The sequence below is a fragment of the Stegodyphus dumicola genome, chromosome 1, assembly GCF_044657685.1.
Source record: "Stegodyphus dumicola isolate Sdum_Otavi_A_Nest chromosome 1, ASM4465768v1".
NCBI classification, from domain to species: domain Eukaryota; kingdom Metazoa; phylum Arthropoda; class Arachnida; order Araneae; family Eresidae; genus Stegodyphus; species Stegodyphus dumicola.
Window position 1 is genome coordinate 18,886,927 of NC_140768.1, and position 21,785 is coordinate 18,908,711.

The 21,785-nt window shown below is 32.5% G+C and overlaps 1 protein-coding gene across 11 annotated transcripts in view; it reads left to right on the plus strand.

The window, feature by feature from the left end:
- Positions 1–21,337, plus strand: part of LOC118184546 (polypeptide N-acetylgalactosaminyltransferase 13-like) — a 558,492-nt gene extending 537,155 nt beyond the window's left edge. For all 11 annotated transcript variants that reach the window (XM_085813176.1, XM_085813209.1, XM_085813204.1 and 8 more), the window contains 6 exons: positions 3,162–3,279; positions 3,900–4,080; positions 12,211–12,350; positions 13,207–13,305; positions 14,180–14,314; positions 20,507–21,337. In XM_085813176.1, coding sequence (XP_085669302.1) covers positions 3,162–3,279; positions 3,900–4,080; positions 12,211–12,350; positions 13,207–13,305; positions 14,180–14,314; positions 20,507–20,653 — 820 coding nt within the window. In that variant the 3' untranslated portion in view covers positions 20,654–21,337. The remainder of the gene's footprint in view (positions 1–3,161; positions 3,280–3,899; positions 4,081–12,210; positions 12,351–13,206; positions 13,306–14,179; positions 14,315–20,506) is intronic.
- Positions 21,338–21,785: the final 448 nt, after the last annotated feature.

The window sequence follows — 21,785 nt, forward strand, 5'->3', positions numbered from 1 at the left end:
GACCATTTCTAAAGCACTGAAAGTGCTACACGAATTGCTTTCAGATAGTGAATCTGATACGGATCCCGGCACATGTGCAAAACATGCAATATTGGGTTGTGCTTTTGCAAAGGTGGTGTCACTTTCTTCGAAAAGTACCACGAGAAAAAAAAATAGACTAATAAAGTGTAAATATGAAATGTAAATATCATATATCCAAGTTACCCTTTTTTTCCCATTCATAAGCATGTAATCATTATATAACCAAAAATGAGCTTTTTACGGGGTGTAGAGTGGCAAGTCTTCCCGTCACACACCCTGGGTAAATGCTAAATCTGCTACGGTGTTCAGAATCTAGTGTTTTTTTATCGTAGGCAACATCTTTTACTCTTTTACGCGCTTCCCAGCAATGCTCGTTTCAGAACTCTTTTCGAAGCTGTATTCAATCACTGTGCCTGCTTCGGGCACACCCACAGAATTAAAACGATTAGTGCTATCTTTACAAAATTTTACTTGTGTACTCTTCTAAACCTAATTAAACTGCCTACCTTTTTTTTTTTTTTTTCCGAAATTCCAATTTTAAAAGGTAGCGTGCCGGAACCCACTGGAGCCCGGCTCCGGTACTTCTCAATTTTTAAGATAAATTACAGTTTTAGCCGGAGCGCACCGGAGCCCTAAATAAGATGAACTCTGGTACTTCTTTTTATAAAACTGAGCCACAATTTCAAGAAAAAAAAAATTAAAATTCCTAACGTTTTATTTTAACAATAAGCAGACCGTGCAATACTCTATTTCCCTAGAAATACGAGAACATGAGACGTTCAAGTAAAGTCCCGTCACTCACATGCGATAATCTTTCCCTCTAAGAAGGGCAATAAATCTGGGTGAGTTTGTTGCCATTGTATCTAGTTATCGATGGTTACAGTTAGTTATCTTCGCAGGAAGGAAAATTTGTGTTCTTAAATGTGGCGTTAAGTGACAGCAATAAGAGTGAAATATTGAGATAAACTGCTCAAGCACGTCCTATACATCGTCTTCCCACAGTATGTAACCAAATACGGGTGGGGATGAAAAGTGTAACCAACAACTTTACATTCATCCTTAGGATTCAGATTCAGGACTTATTTTACCCCTGATACACATCTGCTTGATGACTGTAATTATATCAGCAGAGAGCCGCGGTCAAACAGAACGTTCTCTCTCACCAAAATTCCCCTCATTTTATGCTTCTACCCACTCATACCCTCACGCCCTCATTCAGTTTCGCTCTGCTTTTAGCATTATCTTAATTTTCATCAGCTATACTTTAAGTATATTTAATTTTTGCGATGATAAAAGAACTTTTCCCACCACCATACGATCAGAGCTAAAATTGGACCGGTTCCGGTGCTTCGTAGTTTTTGTAATAAATCATAATTCTAGTCGGAGCCCTAAATAAGAAGCTCTTCCTAAATGCGCTTTTTTTATGTAACTGAATAACGATTTCAGTAGAAATTTTATCTCGAAAATTGTAATTTTAGCGATAAAATTATATTAAAAAACGCCTATTAAATTTAATTTATCTCTTTAAATTTAATTTTAATTATTTAATTACTTTAATCTTTAATTATCGAATTATTTCAAAAAATAATAAATAATTTTCTAATAATTATCAAATAAATTATAATTAATTATATAATAATTATTGATTAAATGACAATTTATAAAGATTAATTAAATAGCTATTAATTAATTTGATAATAATTAACCATTTAATTTTTAAATTATTAATGAGTTTAATAGTCATTTTATTTATTTATTTAATTTTGTTCCTCTTTGCTGGCGAGCTTCCATAGGGCTCCGGCAGTTCTAATTTTAGAAATTAAGCCCTGCATTAGATAACCTTAGTTGCCATAATCCAATAATTCTCAGACTTTTCTCTCTGAAGATCTATAAGGCTAACTTCTATAATATATTTCTATGAAAATGCCGTCTTGGTCAAACCGGTCCCTCTAGCTTTCCTTCTGCACTGCTCTTTTGGTAAAAGGCTAAAAACAAAGTAAAGAAAAAAGAAACTGTAGGAAACACCACGTGACTTCCTTGTACAGCTTGGTTTACCCGAACAGTTTTGGTCATTACAATTTTATTTTTTTCATAACGAGCGTAAAACATTCCGAAATATAAACATAGGTAACAAGAGACTGCATTAAAAGTTAGATTTCGTTATTTTTCCAAAATGAATTTTTTTTTAATTTTGACGTTGTCAGAACATGAATATTTTCATCAATGATAAAACACTTCTGCAACTGGATGTATAACCGACTACGACCAACGACTGCGAAAATAAAAGCCGAGTAAGGGGGAATTATATATATATATCTCTTTCCACAGTTAATCACTTTTGAGTTATACGAAATATGTACAGACGGCACAAGAAAATCCATTTTAAATTCATTTTACAATCCGTTTCGGAAAAAAGGGAGTTCTTTATTCTGTCCGTACGTACAGACGTCGCGCAAAAAAAGTTTTCAAAATGAATATTTCTGCTGAAATATGATATCGAAATTTTTCGCGATTACAAATACTTCCTTTCGTATGGGAAAGTAAAAAGATTTAGCGCTAACGATTCTAACCACAATAGATGGCGCCACGATTACTACTTCCAATAAATTAACACCGGTCGCAATTGTATGTTTAATTTTCGCAGTTTTCTGATGATACGCTGTATATATAAAATGTTATTTTTCATGCATAATCCTTATATTTCATTTTTACTGTTTTCGCCTAAAATTTTTAATTGTTTCAAATTAGAAAACTTAATAGGAAGACAACCTCATCATAGATTGTTCCATTTTTTAAGAGCTATTGCTTTTACCATGCATTGTTATCTATTTTTATTCTCATTTTTATCCAGCCTGAATTGTATGGTAACTGCACACACGCAGTTTTTTACATATTTTTTAATCTTTGCTTCAACCATTGGTTTGGCACAGATAGCCTTGGGCCTGAAATAGTAGAAACAAATTCATTTCTACTGATCCTTAATCTTGATTTAAAATATCATGTAGATGATGATTTTTCTGAATAATTATCCACTCCTTACCACTTTTGTAGCTGAGTTAAGCATTTTATAAATATAAATGAATTTTTTGTTTGTTATTTCTGCTTTTTATTTTTAATTTCAATTAAAAATTTTGTTTCAGGACACCCACAATGGCTGGTGGCTTGTTTTCAATTGATAAAGAATATTTTGAAAAAATTGGAAAATATGATGAAGGCATGGATATTTGGGGTGGTGAAAATCTGGAATTATCTTTTAGGGTAACCTTTCTTTTTCTTTTAAAAATTAAATGTTTATCTTGTATTTTAATTTTTACAGATGCTATTGTAAGAACTCTTGACATCATATGATTTGTTAAAAGCCATAATAAAAACAATTTTATTATGTTCAATACACATACATATATTTATATATTGAAAAATAACATATTTTTATATTGTATATTTGAATATGTAAAAATAATTAATATATACAAATGTGTATAGATATAAATATACAGTTCATTAGCAATTATTTAGAAAGTTCAAAATTTTAACAATACAGCATTTACATTTTTAATTACTTTTGATAAATGCAGGACATTCTAGCTGAAAAAAAAAACAGATAAATAAAAATTTTTTCAGCAGAAACTATTTTCGAGTTAACATTCAAATATATTGTATCAAACACTGCTAGAAGTACTCAGTTTAAAATGCAGTGCAGTATATTTTATTTCTACCATTTTCAGACCAATTTAATCAAATTCTTACTTTTTCAGAATTTCCAGTAGGTAGAATTGGCATAGTCTTTCATCATTTTAATTCTTTTAATGTTATTTATTGTTTATTACCTTTTGCCGTAGAATATTTTTGATAGACTAATATTTTATGCACTTTTACAGATTTGGATGTGTGGTGGAACTTTAGAGATAGTAACATGTTCACATGTGGGACATGTATTTAGAAAGTCAACACCTTATACATTTCCTGGTGGTACTAGTAAGATTGTAAATCATAATAATGCTAGACTTGCTGAAGTCTGGCTTGATGAATGGAAGGATTTTTTCTATGCTATCAATCCTGGTAAGTTATTGAAATTTCTTATACAGTACAAAGTCCGAAATCCAGACTTGTCAGGACTTCAGAGATTCCGGATTTGGGAGTTTTCTGGATAATAGATCATCAATTTAAATCTGGTAAGATGGCATGCAGAAATTATGCAATTAAAAATATGAAATCATAATTTATGAAATAAAGAACAATTATGATCTAAAGGGTATCAGAATTTACAAAAAAGCTTAATATTTATTTGGTTACTTTATTAAACATTTCTTTCAACGTAAGTTGTTTAAGATGCTTGCACAAAAATTCAAAAAGCTCCTTTTTCTTGTGTCCTATACAGTGGACTTTCCAATGCCATACTCCTCGCATAATTTTGAGATGGCTATACCTTTATCCATTTTTTGCAGCAATTCCACTTTTTGCTTAATGGACTTCGAAACATGGTTTCGCTTTGTAGATCCTTTGGAAAGTCTTTTCGACATAATCGAAAGTTCATGCTTAGTTTTTATAAAATTGCCGTAATAATAACAGTCTGCAAAAAATAATAAGCTGGATCAAATTAGAAGATCAGGGAGCAGCGCAGTCTGCTACATTAATTGAAATGCCTTAGAATCAGTAAAGATAATTTTAGCCTAGCTTAATAGCGTCCATTATATATTATCGGCTATGTATCCATAGACTCCAACTACTACGGATTCTCCGTAGTTTCTACGGAAATTCATGAAAAACTACGAGCTACGAAAAGTATGGAAAAAACTACGGATTTTACAGAAACAAGAGCAGGAGAACCAGTACGCAAAACGGAACCAACTAATTCATCCGATGATTGGCTGAATACTCGTGTTATCATATATCACGTGTTGAGTGCATTCCTAGTTTTCAAGAATTAGCCAATCATAGATCAGTAACTCCAACCGTTAACGACTTATCAATAGTTCCACCCAATTGTCTGTCTCCCAGGTTCCTCGCTGATGCGTGTTTAGGCTGCATTGTATAGTTTACGGCGAGAGCTTAGCGTGTGTCTTGTGAACTGTGAATCAGGTGAAAGATTTTTAATCATAATGCTGCCTCGAACGAAGAAGCCAAAATTATCAAAGCAGAAGTTTAAAGATTCATATTCTTCAGAATTTCCATGCATTAAAGCGTCCGAAATTTCTGTGAATCACGCACACTGCAAAAGCCGAATGCTATTTTGTTCGTTTTTTAATTGAACATAATCTACCGCTTTCTGTTTCGGATCATTCCAAAGAGCTTTTCAAAGCAATGTTTCCGGATTCTGCCATAGCAAAAAAATTTAGCTGCGGTCATACCAAAACTTCTGCTATTGTGAAAACGCTTGCAGAAAATACTGTTGCTGATATTATAAAATCAGTGTGCAGTACATCATTTTCTCTAAGTACTGATGGAAGTAATGATAACAATGATAACAAACTGTACCCATTGGTTATAACATACTACAGTAAAGAAAAGGGAGTGATAATTACTTCATTGATTTCTATTTTAGAATGCACGAATAATACGGGAGAAGGTATTTTTAATTGTATAAATGAAAACTTTAAAAACAAAGGTTTAGAATGGAAAAATTGCTTATCATTTTCTTCAGATAATGCTAGTAATATGATTGGAAAGTTTAAAGGTGTAGCATCATTTATCAAAATGCATCAACCAAGTATAATCACCCGAGGTTGTCCGTGCCACCTCTTGCATATAGCTGCAAAAAAAGCTACTGAAAAATTAATTGGCTCAGAAATTTAAATGTTGATAATAGATATATATTTTTACTTGGAGAAAAGTTCGAAACGGAAGCATAGCTTCAAAGTTGCTCAACAAATTTTGGGACAGAATGCAAAATCTCATAAAATTTTGAAATATTGCAGTACGAGATGGTTGTCTCTTTTAGAATCTATAACAAGGATTTTGGAACAGTGGGATGCTGTGATAAATTTTTTTGGAGATAAACCAGATAACAGTGAGAATGAAGGAAAGAGATTGCAAAACATTAAAATAATTTTACAGTCACCGACCACCAAATTGTACTTGTTATTTTTGAAAAATACTTTGCCTTTGTTTATAACAGTAAATATTAATTTGCAACAACAAGCTCCTTATATACATAAATTGAGAAGAGAACTTTTTGAACTTTTAATGAATTTATTTGTTAGATTCGTAAAACCATCAGTAATTTCTAAAGAAAATGAAGATGTTACTCTAACGTCTATTCCATTTCAGAAGTATAGTAAACAAAAAGAAAATGAAAATTTAGTGATTGGTGCGGAAACAAGACTATATTTAAAAAATGCCAAGTTGAATGAAAGTGAAGTGAAATCATTTTTCAATTCTGTGCGAGCTCTTTTTGTAACTGCATGTTCATATATAATTGATAAATTTCCACTGAGTGATCCATTTCTAAAACATGCTGAAGTTGCTGACATCAACTTGAGAACTGAAGTCTCATTTTCATCTGTTCTTTACTTGATGAATACTTTTCCATCCATTATTGATGAAAAATGTCTTAATCAAGTAGAAATTGAATTTTCCATGTATCAAGTAGATGATTTGAAAGAAATCGTAGATTTGCGTATTGATATAGCATGGGGAGAAATTGCCAAATTAAAAAATATGAATGGGTGTATTAAATACAAAGTATTGCCTTCTGTAATGCTTGCTGTCTTAATAATACCTCATTCAAATGCAGCTTGCGAAAGAATTTTTTCTATTGTTAAAAAAAATCAGACAGAATTTCGACCAAATTTAGGTCTTAAAACTCTTGAAGCAGTTTTGATTGAAAAAATAAATATGCAGGCAAATGAAGAACTGTGTTAAAAAAAAACATTCTCAAAATCAGAACTTAAGCTTGCTAAGCATGCTACATATAAATCTTTGCATTCATAAATTATGCGTATTTTGTTTAATACTTATATGTATCATTCTTGGTTATTTAAATTTTATTTCCCTGTAGAAATCATATCCAGAATAAAGATATGATTTATAGCTTCTGATTTTTTCTATGATTAGTAGTGATTTGAAGTACTTTTTATTAGTGAATGCTTGAGGAGTTAAAAGAAAATTTCTAATTAAATGTGCATATAATTTACAAGGTATATTTTTAATTATTCAGTTTTATATGTATATGGATTTTAAATGTAATAAAATTGCTTACAATTAATTATTAATTTAAAATTAATGAATGGTTAATTACAACATACGCTACGTGCACATTTTCAAAGTTGTAAAAATGTCGTTCGCGCGTTGACTACTGACAAGGTTTGCTGAAGGTTGGAGTCTATGTGTATCATAAGATTGGCAATGAAAGCCAAGTTGTTTAGCTAAATTTTGTCTTGCTCCTATTGCGTACTGAATAAATCCTGGATTGTGAATTAGTTGTTTACTATACCTACATTTATTTTTTGCACATGCTTCAAACTACTCCGAGTCCTGAATAAATAAACTCCCACATATACTTAAGGCTTTATCAAGGGCCGCCACTCGATACTGCCTGGTGCAGTCTCTACATTTCTAGGGGTCCTAAATTCTGCTACCAAGCACTTTCTTAAGTTCTAAATTTTCACTGCACCTAAAGTTTGGATCCCACTGCTTTCCCTAAATCATAAAAACTTCTCATCCCTTAATTTTGCCACTCGGTGCTTCCCCAAATTCCAAAAATTTCATCTTCCTTAAATTCTGCCGTCCGGTGCCGCTTCTGGGTTTATGATGAATAACATATCAGTTATTCTTAATTAAAATAGCACTAAATGTAATCTTTTGGCCTATGAGTTTCATTAACAAAATCTATTTTTAGCATATAAAAGGAAATTTTTGTTGAATTTTTTTTCTCATCAACATTTCTTAGAGCATTTAAAAATCTATATTCATCCCCAAGCGTAATGTTAGCATAAAAGGTTGGCATACTCTTTTTATTCAATTACTAATATAAAAAAGTTTAGACATCACAGCATGAGTTATTATTGAAGCTGTCATGTATTGATAACAAGCAAAATATAATAAATAATGATTCACCAGGTCGGCGTCAGAGATATAAATTAGGTGAATTTTTCTGTTTGAGATGTATGCCAAGCGGACACTCAGCTACGAACCAAATTATTAATCTCGCAAATATATGCTTACATGATTGTTTTTCCATAATGAGGCTAAGTGAAATTAAGAATCGGAATTTTTAAGTGAAAATCTCCACATGTTTTATTACGGAAGGAAAAATCAAATGCGCATGCATAATGCATTAATAAAAAAAAATGTTTGTGTCTTTGATGTTCGGATTTTAGATCATTCCGGATAATGGACGTCCGGATTTCGGACTTTGTACTGTACTCAAAAAAAGAAAACAGGTGAGCTGTAAATACACTTTTTCTCCAGACTAAGCTAAGATTCGTGCATGTCACAAGCAAACACCTGCTGGCTAGGAAGTGGCACTGTGCCCAATGACAGTGCATCGATTGACCTTGTGTTCATGTTGGCCAGGATTAGACATTTGGCCCTTGAGTAGTGTTAGCACTTTTCTATTTTACCTAAACAATAAGCTCCAATGTTGCTTTAGGTTACATGTCATCTTATTAGTTTTAAACTATGATTTTAAACTAAAATTTCCGACATCCAGGATCTTAGGGGATTCCAGATTTTAAATCATCAATTTTATTCTATAAGATGGCATGTAAAAATTATAAAATTACGTTTTTTTTTTTTTTAAAAAGGTAGTTTGCATGAAGAAAGTTACTATTAATAACCATCATGTTAAATTTAAAATATGAATGACAATCATATCAAGATTTGAAACATGCTACAGATATTTGCCATTCCGTCTGCTATTGATGACTGAGACATTATCATGACATTTTATACCTATTTATATATATAAATATATTCAAAAACCTTTGGATGCATTATTGTCACGAAATTTAATAGCTGGCTTATATGCCAAGCTTTTTTTAAATTTCTGCAAACATGTTGTGTCATAATCTTCCAGCGCCCCATGTATTAGATTCTGCAATCAAATATTTTTAGAATTATTGGGTGGTTTTCCTGCTGCATCAGTTTTTAAAAAGCTACTTTATATCTGCAATCCAATGCATACAAAATGCCAATATCCATTGGCTTATTGCCAGATGTACAATTTCAGGAGGAAAATAAAATGGAGAAATTATAATTTACTGAAATTGTAATTTTGATAAGATTAAAAAATAATAGAACAAAATAATGCACTTCTTCAAATCTGGAAGTTAGGGAGGAGCCCAGTTTGCTATCATAACTGAAGTTTCTTGAAATGTAATTCTTTTTCCCTCTACTATGTCAAAAAAAAGAAAACCAGTGTAAGTAGCATTCTACCTCAAACAAATATGTATTGAGGAGCTTCACTTGCTTAAGTCAGATAGAAAAAGCTAACCTTTCCCCAGCCTTACAACCATCCACGGACCAAAAGTGTGGTCATTGTCACTAGAATGTTAATAAGTGAATTGTCAATAGCCCTGGTGTGATTCCATAGCCAGCTAGTGTTTGAAAGTGGCATACAGGAATCTCAATTAGTTTGTGAAAGAAGTCATGTTTATGATTTATGACATGTCTGCTTTTTCTTTAGTATTATATTCTCCATTCGTTCCTAAACGTTCCTTCATCTCCATTCATTCCTAAAAATTTTATAGTGGACTTGACGTCGGGATTTCAGACTTTGTACTGTATGTATTCACACATGAAACATAAATATATGAATTAATTAGCACATATTATGAAATACACATGTATGAATTCATATATGAAGCTCACATATGGTGGCGGCTCGTGGCTAAAATTAGTGGGGGTGCTGTTCCAAAAAAATTTAACCTTCTTTTTAAAATTGTGTAAAAGGAAACAAACATGTATAAAAAGAAAATTTATTTTGAAACTTCATGAAATCTTACAAGAAAAAAATTAAACATTTCTTAATTACTTTAACCAAAATTGTTACAGTTCAATCTTTGTCTATTCATTTAAAAATGAAGCCCACCAGCGGCCGAGCGGTAACGTCGCTGAACACTGGTAATTCGGTCTGAGGTTCAAATACTGCAAACGGGCTGGCCGCATGGGTGTTTTCCGTGGTTTTCCCCATGTGTAACATGTATACGAGTCAGTTTCCGTTAAAAAGTCTTCCACGAAGGCATCCCTCCCTCAAGGCAGATAGCCCTCGAGTGTTTTGCCGTAATCTAATAAACCAAACCATTTAAAAATGAAATCCATTCTTTTAGTTTTAATTTGCCTGAGAAGATCAATAATTTTCTCCTTGCTCTCTGGATGACAACTAAGGAAATTTTTCTTTATTGAAAGCAATGCAAGCGCATTTATTCTTTCTGAATTCCTAGTGCTTCTTAGAAAAGTTTTCATTCTTTTCAGTGTTGAAAAGCAGCGTTCTGCCTCTGATGTAGTCATGGGAACTCTCAAGAGAATTTTTATCAGTTTCGTAATTTCACTAAGAACATCATCTTAATTATTTTCGAAGATAAATTTCAGTAGCTCAATTAATTTGCAGTATTTATGGATATCAGACCTACAATAGAATACTTTTAATTCAGTTTCAAGCTCTTCTTTGTCAATCATTGAATATGCTTCAGTGGTCAGTACTATTTTTTCTGTAGAATGTTCATTTCTAAAACTAAGCATTTCTTGTTAAACAATTTCTAAATAGCAGTTTTGAAATTTGTTATATATTCATTAACTTTAAACACACTAATTTCTCTGTATTACATTTGGTTGTATATTATTTCAACATGAGGCATCTTATAAAAAAGCTCTAACCCAAACTTGAAATTATCATCATTTAGATATTTTAAAATTCCTGTTGCTTTTGCAATAGTTTGATCTGCATTTGATGTTGACTGAATTTTAGTAATGCAATTTTTTAAAAGTTGCAAATTTTCATGAACTCTGTTTATGGTCCGTATGTTGAAGTTCCACCTTGTGGAGGAATACCACATGCGCGGAGTAAAAAGAAATCACGTTTTCAACAACATGCCAGAATTTCGGCACTGCAGGAGCGGCAGTGCTCTTCTCTCTACCCGGCTCTGCTTTCTGTGTGCGCATGCGCAGAACAGCCAAATGCCATGTCGCTGGAACTGTGAAGCACGCAGTTCCAACCAAAGACTCTCGTACCTTTTTCACAAACTGGGGGATGGCTACTGACATTAAGCTTAAGGATTATGTATAGTAATTTGTAAAAGTATAAAGAAAGAATTAAAGACTAAAGAGCACACTATATTAAATATTAAAAATAATAATAAGTGGAAATAGGGGATGCTGCAGTTCCACAGTGCTTATTACGAGCCGCCACTGCTCACATATATGAATTAGTTACCTCTGAATTTTAAACTTTTCTGAGAGATGAGAGCATAATAAATTTATTTAATGGTCAAAAGATTTATGAATAAAAAAAAATTTTTTTTTAAAGGCTAGTTTAGACTAGCTATACATTTGAACTTCAAAATCTCCCTAGGACTAACATATGCAGTCTATCCATATGTAGTTCCACTCAATTTCTGTCCAACCATTTCTGAAGTCAAATTCTGGTAATTTGTCATTAGTTCATTAGTGTTTTGGTGTAGGTGTGAATGTCCCTTATAAAGAAGTCAGAAATCTCTTAAAACAGTGCACACAATATTGGTCACAAAATTCCTTAGTAAATAAACATAAAATGGAACATTTCTTATATAAATGGTTTTATGTTAGGTTTGTGCAAGTGTTCATCTGTAGCTTTAATTGAAAAATCAGTAACATATGGGAAATTTAAATAGCTTTGTAAAAGTTTAAGATAATTATAAACTGAAAATTATTTTTTGTAACCCATGAGAGATTATTATTAAATGTCAAAGTAAATAGGTTAAATGTATCTGAATCTCTTACTTTTGATATAATGATTTAAAGAACATTTGTATGCAATGCCACTGTAATGGTAAAATATGATAAAAGTAACTGATGTTGCATTTAATAGTAATAATATAAATCTGTGATTATTATGCAAATTTGGGCCAAAATTTTAAATACAGTATGCTGAACTAATATCAGTATTTCACCCATTTCAAACTTCAGGGTCTGAATATTTCTGAGCAGTGTTTATGTCTTTACATTTGTAGTATTTGTGATTAAAATTTTAATTCTTGCAATCTTTCTGTTTAGTTGCTAAAAAGGTTGCTGCTGGCAATGTCACTGAAAGGAAAGAACTTCGAAAAAATTTGGGTTGTAAATCTTTCAGGTGGTATTTGGAAAACATCTATCCTGAATCCCAAATGCCTTTAGATTACTATCATCTTGGTGAAGTAAGTTTTGTTTTTGGAAATATATTTTTAAAAAACATTAATGTAACTTGGTTTTATTTAATGTGAAACTAATTTGGAAAATTGAAAAGTGTTTGTCTTCACTGAACTGATAGTTAAAACATGGAGTATGCTATTTAAGTAACTTTTAATTCCCAGATAAATATATTTATTATTATCCATGATATTTTAGTTCTGTCTTATTTCATTGTGATAAAATTCTCTTCAATTTATAATCTTTTATACTCCTGAACTTGAATTTGTGTCAATTCTGTTCCTTGCATTTGGGGAATTTAAATAAACTATAATGCTTATCTTAATTATTTACAGATTTCATGCATTGAGTAATTATTATTGTTATATATTTATTAAAATGTGTTTATTTAAACTGTTGCTATAAATGATCAAGTCAAATTTTGGAAGAAAAAACAGAATTTCTTCAACAGCATTTGATAAATGTGCATCCTCTTCCTTCATACTTTTATCTCTTCTCTTTTGAAGAAATTATATAGCTTCAATTATTTAAAATAAGCATTTTTAAGAATTAAAATCTGCAGTTCCTGTTTCTGAACATATATGTTGATTTTGATAGAAAATTCCACGTGGCCATCATTGAATGGTGTAAAGTCTAATTTTATAGAAATGGAATTCTAAAGTATGATTTTATTTTTCCTGCTCTTATCTTTCCTTGGAAAGTTTCAAAAATTTGCTAAATTATTTTGATCTGATTTTTAGGAAAGTTATGATGATTTATGTGTATAACGATAGAATAATTCAAATCATAAGTTTTCTTTTATTTCTTAGTTTTGGGCAATTTGGTAGTGTTGGATATTAATTTTTTTATTATTTATCATTGTAGATAAGGAACGAAGTAACAAATAAATGTCTAGACACATATAACAGGAAAAATGGAGAAAATGTGGCTGTCAGCCAGTGTCATGGGATGGGAGGAAATCAGGTAATTGAAATGTAATCTGTTTTAGCTGTAATTAATGAAACACTGTATTTGTCTTCTATGCAATTTGATTTTATCTCTGTATTGTCTGCCTATATGTTATATATTAAAATTTAAAAAGAGAATAATTAAATATTATTCTTTCTTCATGCAATATATCATTTAAAGTTAGTGATAAATTCCTCAAAATTTTGTCATATTTCAATTCAATTAATTTTACAAAAAAGTTCATCTTGAAATTTCTTTCAAAAAACTTCATGCCGTTTCATGTTTGTTTTAACCCCTTAACTGCCACGGGCTACATATACACCTTGCTCAGCCAATGCATTAACTGCCCCGGGCGCATATATATATATATTTGCTCTTCCGAAATGCTATCATTTGCTTTGTGCTGCTACCAGTAAAACTATTCACAAAACTTTGGAACGCAACACCACAATGACCTTAACAGAGTATGCAAAGGAGGATGCTATTTCAGAGAAAGGGGGGAAGACCTGAAGAGGGGGATTTTTCTGAAACCGTGAAAGAAAAATTATTTGTGTTGTGAGACTATTAATTTTAGTTGATGACTGGTTTGATGACTTTTGCAATTATGCTTATCAGTGTTTTTAAAGTATCTTACATTGTGCTAGAGATATGTGTTTTCAAAGTACCTTATGTTGTACTAGAGATATTTCTTTCATATATTTAGTTTTTTTAAATGTAAAATCTTGAATTTGATTATATTGCAGTCCAATTTCAGTTTGTATGACTAGAAAATATATAGTACTACACAAGTTTCATAATGTATTTGTATATCTTAAAATGCAAGTTATTAAATAATCGTTAGTTTGGGGATATTTTAATGATTTTATTTTGTGTATGCCTTTTTTGACAGGTATTTGCATATACTAAGCGAAAACAAATAATGTCAGACGATAATTGTTTGGACGCATCATCTCAAAGAGGTCCTGTCAAGTTAGTTCGCTGTCATGGCATGGGTGGAAACCAGCAATGGGAGTATGATGAAGAAGTAAGATTATTATATTTATTTTAACATATTGTTGCGTGTGTACGGCTTCGTTAGGAAATGAATGCACAAGTCTGATGAAAACTGAACAAAAATTTATTATTATCACAACAAAAATGCTTAAATTTTCTCAAATGATCATGCAGTATTACAATATCTCACAGTAGTTATCTTTTAACTACTCAAATGTCCAATAGAACGTAATTCAAAACAGCTAAAGAAAGCTAGTCCGCGAATTCGCTACAATCAACAAGAGCAGTTTTCTAAACAACAACAAACTAAGCAACTACTACGAACTGAGAGGTTTTCCTCCTTTTATAAGATTTTTAAATCACGTGCAAGAATTTTCTAGTACTTTCTCGAAATCAAAAAGTGTGTGTGTGTGTGTGTGATTATGGCAAAGCCTCAAGGGCTATCTGCCTAAGGGGAGGGATGCCTTCATGGAGGACTTTCTAAGGGAAACTGGCTCGTATACACGTATTCACATGGGGAAACACCTTGCTCGTATACACATGAGGAAAACCACGAAAACGCCTATGCAGCCAGCCTGTTCGTGGGATTCGAACCTCGGACCGAACTACCAGTGTTCAGCGACTTTACCGCTCGGCCGCTGGTGGGCCGAAATCAAAAAGAGATATTTATTTATGTAATGCACGCGCTCTTGTATTTTCAATTTTCCGGCTTAGCTTTCTTTTAATATTCATCACGCGCTGCACTGTGCGAGAAATAAAACCATTTAATTTATAATTGAACTAACATTAGCTTTTTAAATACCAAATTCGTAACACTGCCCCCTTCCCAAGGACTACACGTCCCGGGCAGTACAATCCATGGACAGAAAGCCAAACTTACAACTGTGGCATAAATGCATTAATAAGCATTACATTACAATAATAAACAACATGAACAATAAATGCAATAATATTAATGATATGGTCATTAATTTGTTTCCTGCGTCGTTGCTGAGAAATGGTCTCAATTTCTGTAACCTGGGGTGTTCTGCAATTCTTTCGTACGTGGCCTTCAGATCCACAGTTCTAGCACTTCTGTTTCTTGTCAATCTTTTTCTGTTCCATAGTATTTAATTGTCTATTTAGCCCACCTCTCTTTGTTCTGGGGTGTTCTGCAGTTCCTTCGTATGTGGCTTTCAACACCGCAGTTCCAGCACTTTAGGCTTGGTTTCTTCTCACCAATATTCCGTCTCAAGGCATTCACTGGTCTTGTCAAATCATCCGTTTTATTATCCGTGCCCTGGGGTTTTCTGCATTGCTGTCGTACATGCCCTTCAGTACCACATTTCCAACACCTTAGAGCCACTTTGTTCTCACTCCTACTCCGTATCAAATTGTCAACTAGTCTGGATAAATCATCTAAATGAGCCATCAATTGATCCACTGGCTCGTGGACTCGCACAGCTCTGACTGGGTAGCAATTTCTACGACTGTTGCTGTGACTTTCTACGACTGTTGACTTCTGCTTGCTGGGCTGCCTCGAACTTCATAGCGTACAACATTGCGTTTTTCAAATCTTTAACATCTGCCATTTGCAGTGCTTTCTGTATTTCAGGGTCCCGGATGCCATCGATGAAATATTGCAGCGACAGGATTTCTCGTTTCTGTCGGACACTCCGAAAAGGCATGATGTGACAACCTTTCAACATCCGTGGCGAGCTCCTGAAGTGTTTCGGTGGGCTTCTGCTGATGGGATTTTAGTTGAAGCCTGCTGTAGTCTTTTAAACACTTCTCTCCAAAGCGCAGCTCCAATGCGCCGGATAGAGCTTCGAAGTCTAATCTCTGGTTTACAGGAAGCGTCTGCAGGATATCCGCTGCGTCTGCTCTCAGAGAAGCGGCGAGATGACAGGCCTTAGCTTGGGAATCCCATCCATTCGCTTCCGCCACTATAGAAAATTGCGTCTTATATACTTGCCAGGAGGTCTTCCCATCATATGTGGATAGCTTCAGAGGTGAACGAGCAGGCATCGATAAAAATTTAAAACCATCTGAAGTGCTCCCTTCCGTCGCTACGAATTTCTTTAAAGTGTCAACATCTTTGGCAGCGACAGCAGAAATTCTGTCTTCGATTTGTTGTTCAATATGTCCTTGGATGGCAGAAACTCTTTCTTCAATTTGTTGTTAGAAGGCCGAATCTCTTCCTTCAACTAGTTGCTCCACAGCCGACACTCTATCTTCTATTTCATCTTTGACAGAAGAAACCTTTTCTTCAATTTGCCCGACTTTATTTTCGACAGCTCCTATTCTGTCTTCTATAGCCTCAAATTTACTTTCTATTACGCAGGTTATTTCTCTTTACATTTCTTCTTGACCTGCTTCAATCTTTTCTTGTACAGCTTTTATGTCTTCTTTAAAAGTTACTTGACCAGCTTCCAACTTTTCGTGAACGGCTTCCATTTCCTTTTTAACGGATCTCATCTCTTCTTTAAACGAGGCAAAGGCTGATATCAGCTGCCTTAATTGCTCTTCCATCGCTCTTGTTATTGGCATTCAAATCCCACTTCTGACACCAAAAATTGTTGCGTGTGTACAGGTTCGTTACGAAATGAATGCACAAGTCCGATGAAAAATTAACAAAAATTTATTATTATCACAACAAAAATGCTTCAATTTTTTCAAATTATCATGCAGTATTACAATATCTCACAGTAGTTATCTTTTAACTACTCAAATGTCCAATAGAACGTAATTCAAAACAGCTAAAGAAAGCTAATCCGCGAATTCGCTACAATCAACAAGAGCAGTTTTCTAAACAACAAACTAAGCAACTACTACGAACTGAGAGGTTTTCCTCCTTTTATAAGATTTTAAAATCGTGTGTGAGAATTTTCTAGTAATTTCTCGAAATCAAAAAGAGATATTTATTAAATGTTTAATGCACGCGCTCTTGTATTTTCAATTTTCCGGCTTAGCTTTCTTTTAATATTCATCACGCGCTGCACTGCACGGGAAATAAAACCATTTAATTTATAATTGAACTAAGAATAGCTTTTTAAATACCAAATTCATAATAATATTTTACCAAATGAATTATTATTTTCTTACACATACTTACTATTATAATAGAAGTGGAATTTTTTTTATAATAAGAAGTGAGAATAAAAGTTTAGTTCATGTTTTGCCACACTTATTGTGAGTATATTTGTCAAAAACTATAATTGCTTAGTAGTTTTTAGGAGCAATTTACAGTGATAAATTTCAGTTAATATTGACATAACTATATTCATTGTTCATTACATAAACATTATGTTAAACATATTCATGTTTAACTTATAGGCTGTACAATTCCTAGCCTATTTCTCTTTGCCATCTGATGAAATTCTGAAAGCATAAATAAGTGTATAGCTGATATTATAGCATTAATTGGAAACAAATATTTTAATAATTTATGTATAATATTTATAGATATATAAGAGGGTCTCATATGAATTTAGTGTTTTGAAAGCATTCTACTAGAAAGGTAATTAAAATAGCCTAAATAACATAGCTTGAAATAAAATAAAAATTTTGTGCATTGAGTTTTTCAGATTCAAAAGGATTGCAAAAATTTTTCATAAAATCAAATATACAGATGGAGGCCAAAATAATACGAACACCTGTGAAATAATGGAAAATTTTTATTAATAAGGGGTTGGACCACCTTTTGACTGAAGTACAGATTCAGTGCGACATGGGATAGATGCATAAAGGTCATTGACAATATTTAAAGGAATATTAAGCCATTTCTCCTACAGAGCGTTTTCTAATTCCGAAAGTCCGGATGAAGGTGGAAATCGGGAACTAAGTTTGGACTTCAAATATGCCCATAAATGTTCGATAATATTCAAGTCCGGAGACTGAGGGGGCCAAGTGAGATGTTCAATTGCATCGTCATGCTCTTCGAACCATTCTTAAATACACCTAGCAGTGTGGATAGGGGCTTTGTTGTCTTGAAAAAGCAGTCGCTCCCCAGGGAATACAGTCTGGACAAAAGGATGGACATGATCCTCTACAATGCTTAGATAGTGATTGGATGAGATCCTCCTATGCAGAATAACAAGTGGCCCAAGACCGCACCAAGATATCGTACTCCATACCATAATGGTGCCACCCCCATGCTTCACAGTCGGCAAGAGACAGTCAGGATGAAATGCTTCTTTGGTCATTCTACAGACATAAACACGTCCGGTCGTCTGAAATAGGGTGAATGACAATTCATCTGACCATATTACTTTATTGCCACTACTGTGGGGGCCAGCCTTTGTGATATCTACCCAATTGACGTCGCTTGAAAGCATTAGTTGCTGACACCAGGGGTTTACGAATTGCCACTCTGCCATAAATTTTCGTAGCATGAAGTTCCCTTTTGACAGTTTTTGTTGAAACAGGGTCCTAGAGATGACTGATCTCTGATAATGATTGCTTGTGCTTTCAGGCTACTATGTGCTTCAAGACCCGTCTATCCCTATCAGTCAGCTTTGACTTTTGACCGCTCTTGATGGTTTGAAGACGTCGTCTTACCATCTTTCGTGTACGCTGCCATAACGGCTGATACCGTACTCCTTGCACATCCACAAGGTTTGCTGTTTCCGTAACTGATGCTCCACTTAAATGTACTCCAATTATCATTCTTCTTTGGAACTCTGACAGGTCTGACAACTCAACTTTTCACAGACAGTTCGACCGAAGCCTGCAACGTAGGTGACCGCTGTTGAGAGACTGATACCTTCCTCATCATGCTCACTAGGTGTCAGACTTCTGTTGCAGGTGGCTTACAGGTGTTCTCATTATTTTGTCCTCCATCTGTATGTAGTTGGGAATACCATAAAATGATCAGAACTTTTTCAAAACCTATATCGTAGTATTTAAGTGTTATTAGGTTATAAATTGGAAGTTCTTACTAATGCAAATCCATTTCATAATTTTTTAATATTCATGCCTTATGTGTATTATGATGGGCATGATTTTCAGGAAAATATTTCAAGGTCAAAAATTATATTTTTACCAGTATGATAATACCATCATTAGTAAATGACCTGGGCATAAATTTTATTTTCTGAAATTAACAAATATTTTTTATTTAAAATTTTTATATATAAAGAGCTCCCACACACAGTATATTGAAAAAAATTATGTGGGAAATATCATATTTACACATGTATTTTTCTTATTTTTCCTACTGATTTAACCATTTGAAATTTGGGACATAGAAAATACATGTGTATACTATTTCTGAACATAGCACAATAAAAAAACACACACAAATGATAAACATAGCACAATAAAAAAAACACGTAAAGACACACAAATATTATTTGTTATATTATGTATTTCAAGACTTATCGGTTTCAATAATATTTTTTTACTTATACAAAATACTTTCCTATTTGCATTTACATTTTGATCATTACCACAGAGTAATCATCAAAAGTTTCTAAAATATATGCTGGAAAAAACTAAGGAGAGAATTATGAGAGTAAATAGGTAATGGATATTTTAGAAATTAGCTCTGTTGCAGATATATCAAACTTGAAGCATGTACATATGTAGGTTATATTTTAATAATAATAATTTTTATTTTATTTAAGTACTAACTGTTATTATACCTATTAAATATCTAATTAGTTAAAAAAGAAATAATTACAATAAATTATCACATAATAATGCAGTACCACTAACGCCACTTCATTTGTTTTGTTTTCATCTTTTCTTACCACCAGCAATTACTATATAACATTTTGTTAATATATTAACTTTTGTGCTAATTCTTTCTTTGAAAAAGTAAACATAATCCTTATTTCTGGTGTATTATGTTAAATCACAAACATATGTGTACTTGAAGTTTTTCCTTATATATGTTAGCAAATAAATAATAGATTTGCTAGTATTAGATTATACTTATCCATAGTATGTAATTATTGCAATAAAAGTACTGAAGTGCTTATGGATATTTTCACAGACCAACTTCTAATTAATGTAATAGGGGGGTTAAAGCAGGGTTTGATATAGATTATATTCTCATAATTAAATGCAAAATTGAAGTATCGTGAATATAAAACTAAAATGCTTTTATAAATCAAATGAATTGTATCACAAATGAAATATACTTAATGTATCAAAATTTGAATCATTAATGTAGAAGTAATTGATCATTTGCAATTCTCTGTTTAATTAAATTATTGTTAATGTTTTCTACCATTTTAAGGAAAAAACGATTAGGCATGTAAACACTGGAAAATGCTTGGACAAGCCAGAGGATAAAGATCCAACCCTACCTGTGCTAAAAGACTGTGATGGTAGGATGTCACAAGTATGGATTATGAAAGGCAAATTTAAATGGCAAGTGTCATAAATATAACAAAAGAGAATAGTGAACTTTTGCATTTGAACAAATTGAACACTTATGTGCTATATTGTGTATGATTTCTCTACCTTGAAGTTCCTTCAAAATAGACTTCTAATCAAGGAGAAATAAGACCGTAACTACATTCCAGTGTCACATAAGAATACAATCTGAAAGAGATATTGAGATTTCTTGTGTATAATTTCATAGTTCCTTGTGCTTGATTATGTTCCAAAAATGTATAGTGTTAAATTTTTTATTTATTTTAATATAATTTATTTAAACTTTATAGGTTTTGATTTGTAATTAGTAAACAAACATTCCTCTTGGTATATTTTAGATGCATAATTTTAATGAAAATCAATTATTTATTCCATTTAACATTATGAACTTGATAAAAATTTGATTATCAAGTTCGTCAAATGTGGTGTCAAAGGACAATTTACTGCCTATTGGGCAAATGTTAATAAGTATATATTTCTTCATAGTCGCATTGTTGCCCTAAATCATGGTGCCAATGATAGGCATTAAAAATTGTGATATAAGTGTTTTTCTTCTGAAATTTTTGTCCAATCCAAATTTTTTTGTAAATTCAAAATGCTTTGTAATTTAAAAATCCAGAGTTACTAAGCTGTAGAAAATTATACAAGCTGTAAAATATCTGCAAAATAAAAAGTCTTACTTTTTATAACATTTGTGGTAAATAATTCTTTGATGTTAAATTACATTCTTTGAAAAATAAAGCAAGTTGCTTCTTTATATATACTAAAAAGCCAAAACATTATGACCATCCCCACATTCTTCAGTGAACTTGTCTACTGCTGCTGGAGAAGGTAAGGAATCATTCTTGCAAGTGATTGATCTAAGCAAATTAAATAGAGGGTGGATTGTAATGGCCCGAAGATTCGAGTATCTCCAAACTGCACGACTGGTATGTTGTTCATGAACTGCCATTGTTATTATTTATGCAAATTGAATAAATGACTGTCAAACCAGCAGTATATGCCATTGTGTTGGACATGCATACGTCATCAAAGAAAAAGATCATCGGAGACTTTTTTACTTGGTACAGAAATATTGCAAAGTGGATAAATGTAGGTGAAACCAGCAGTAAATGCCAAGGTGTTCGACATCCACGCAC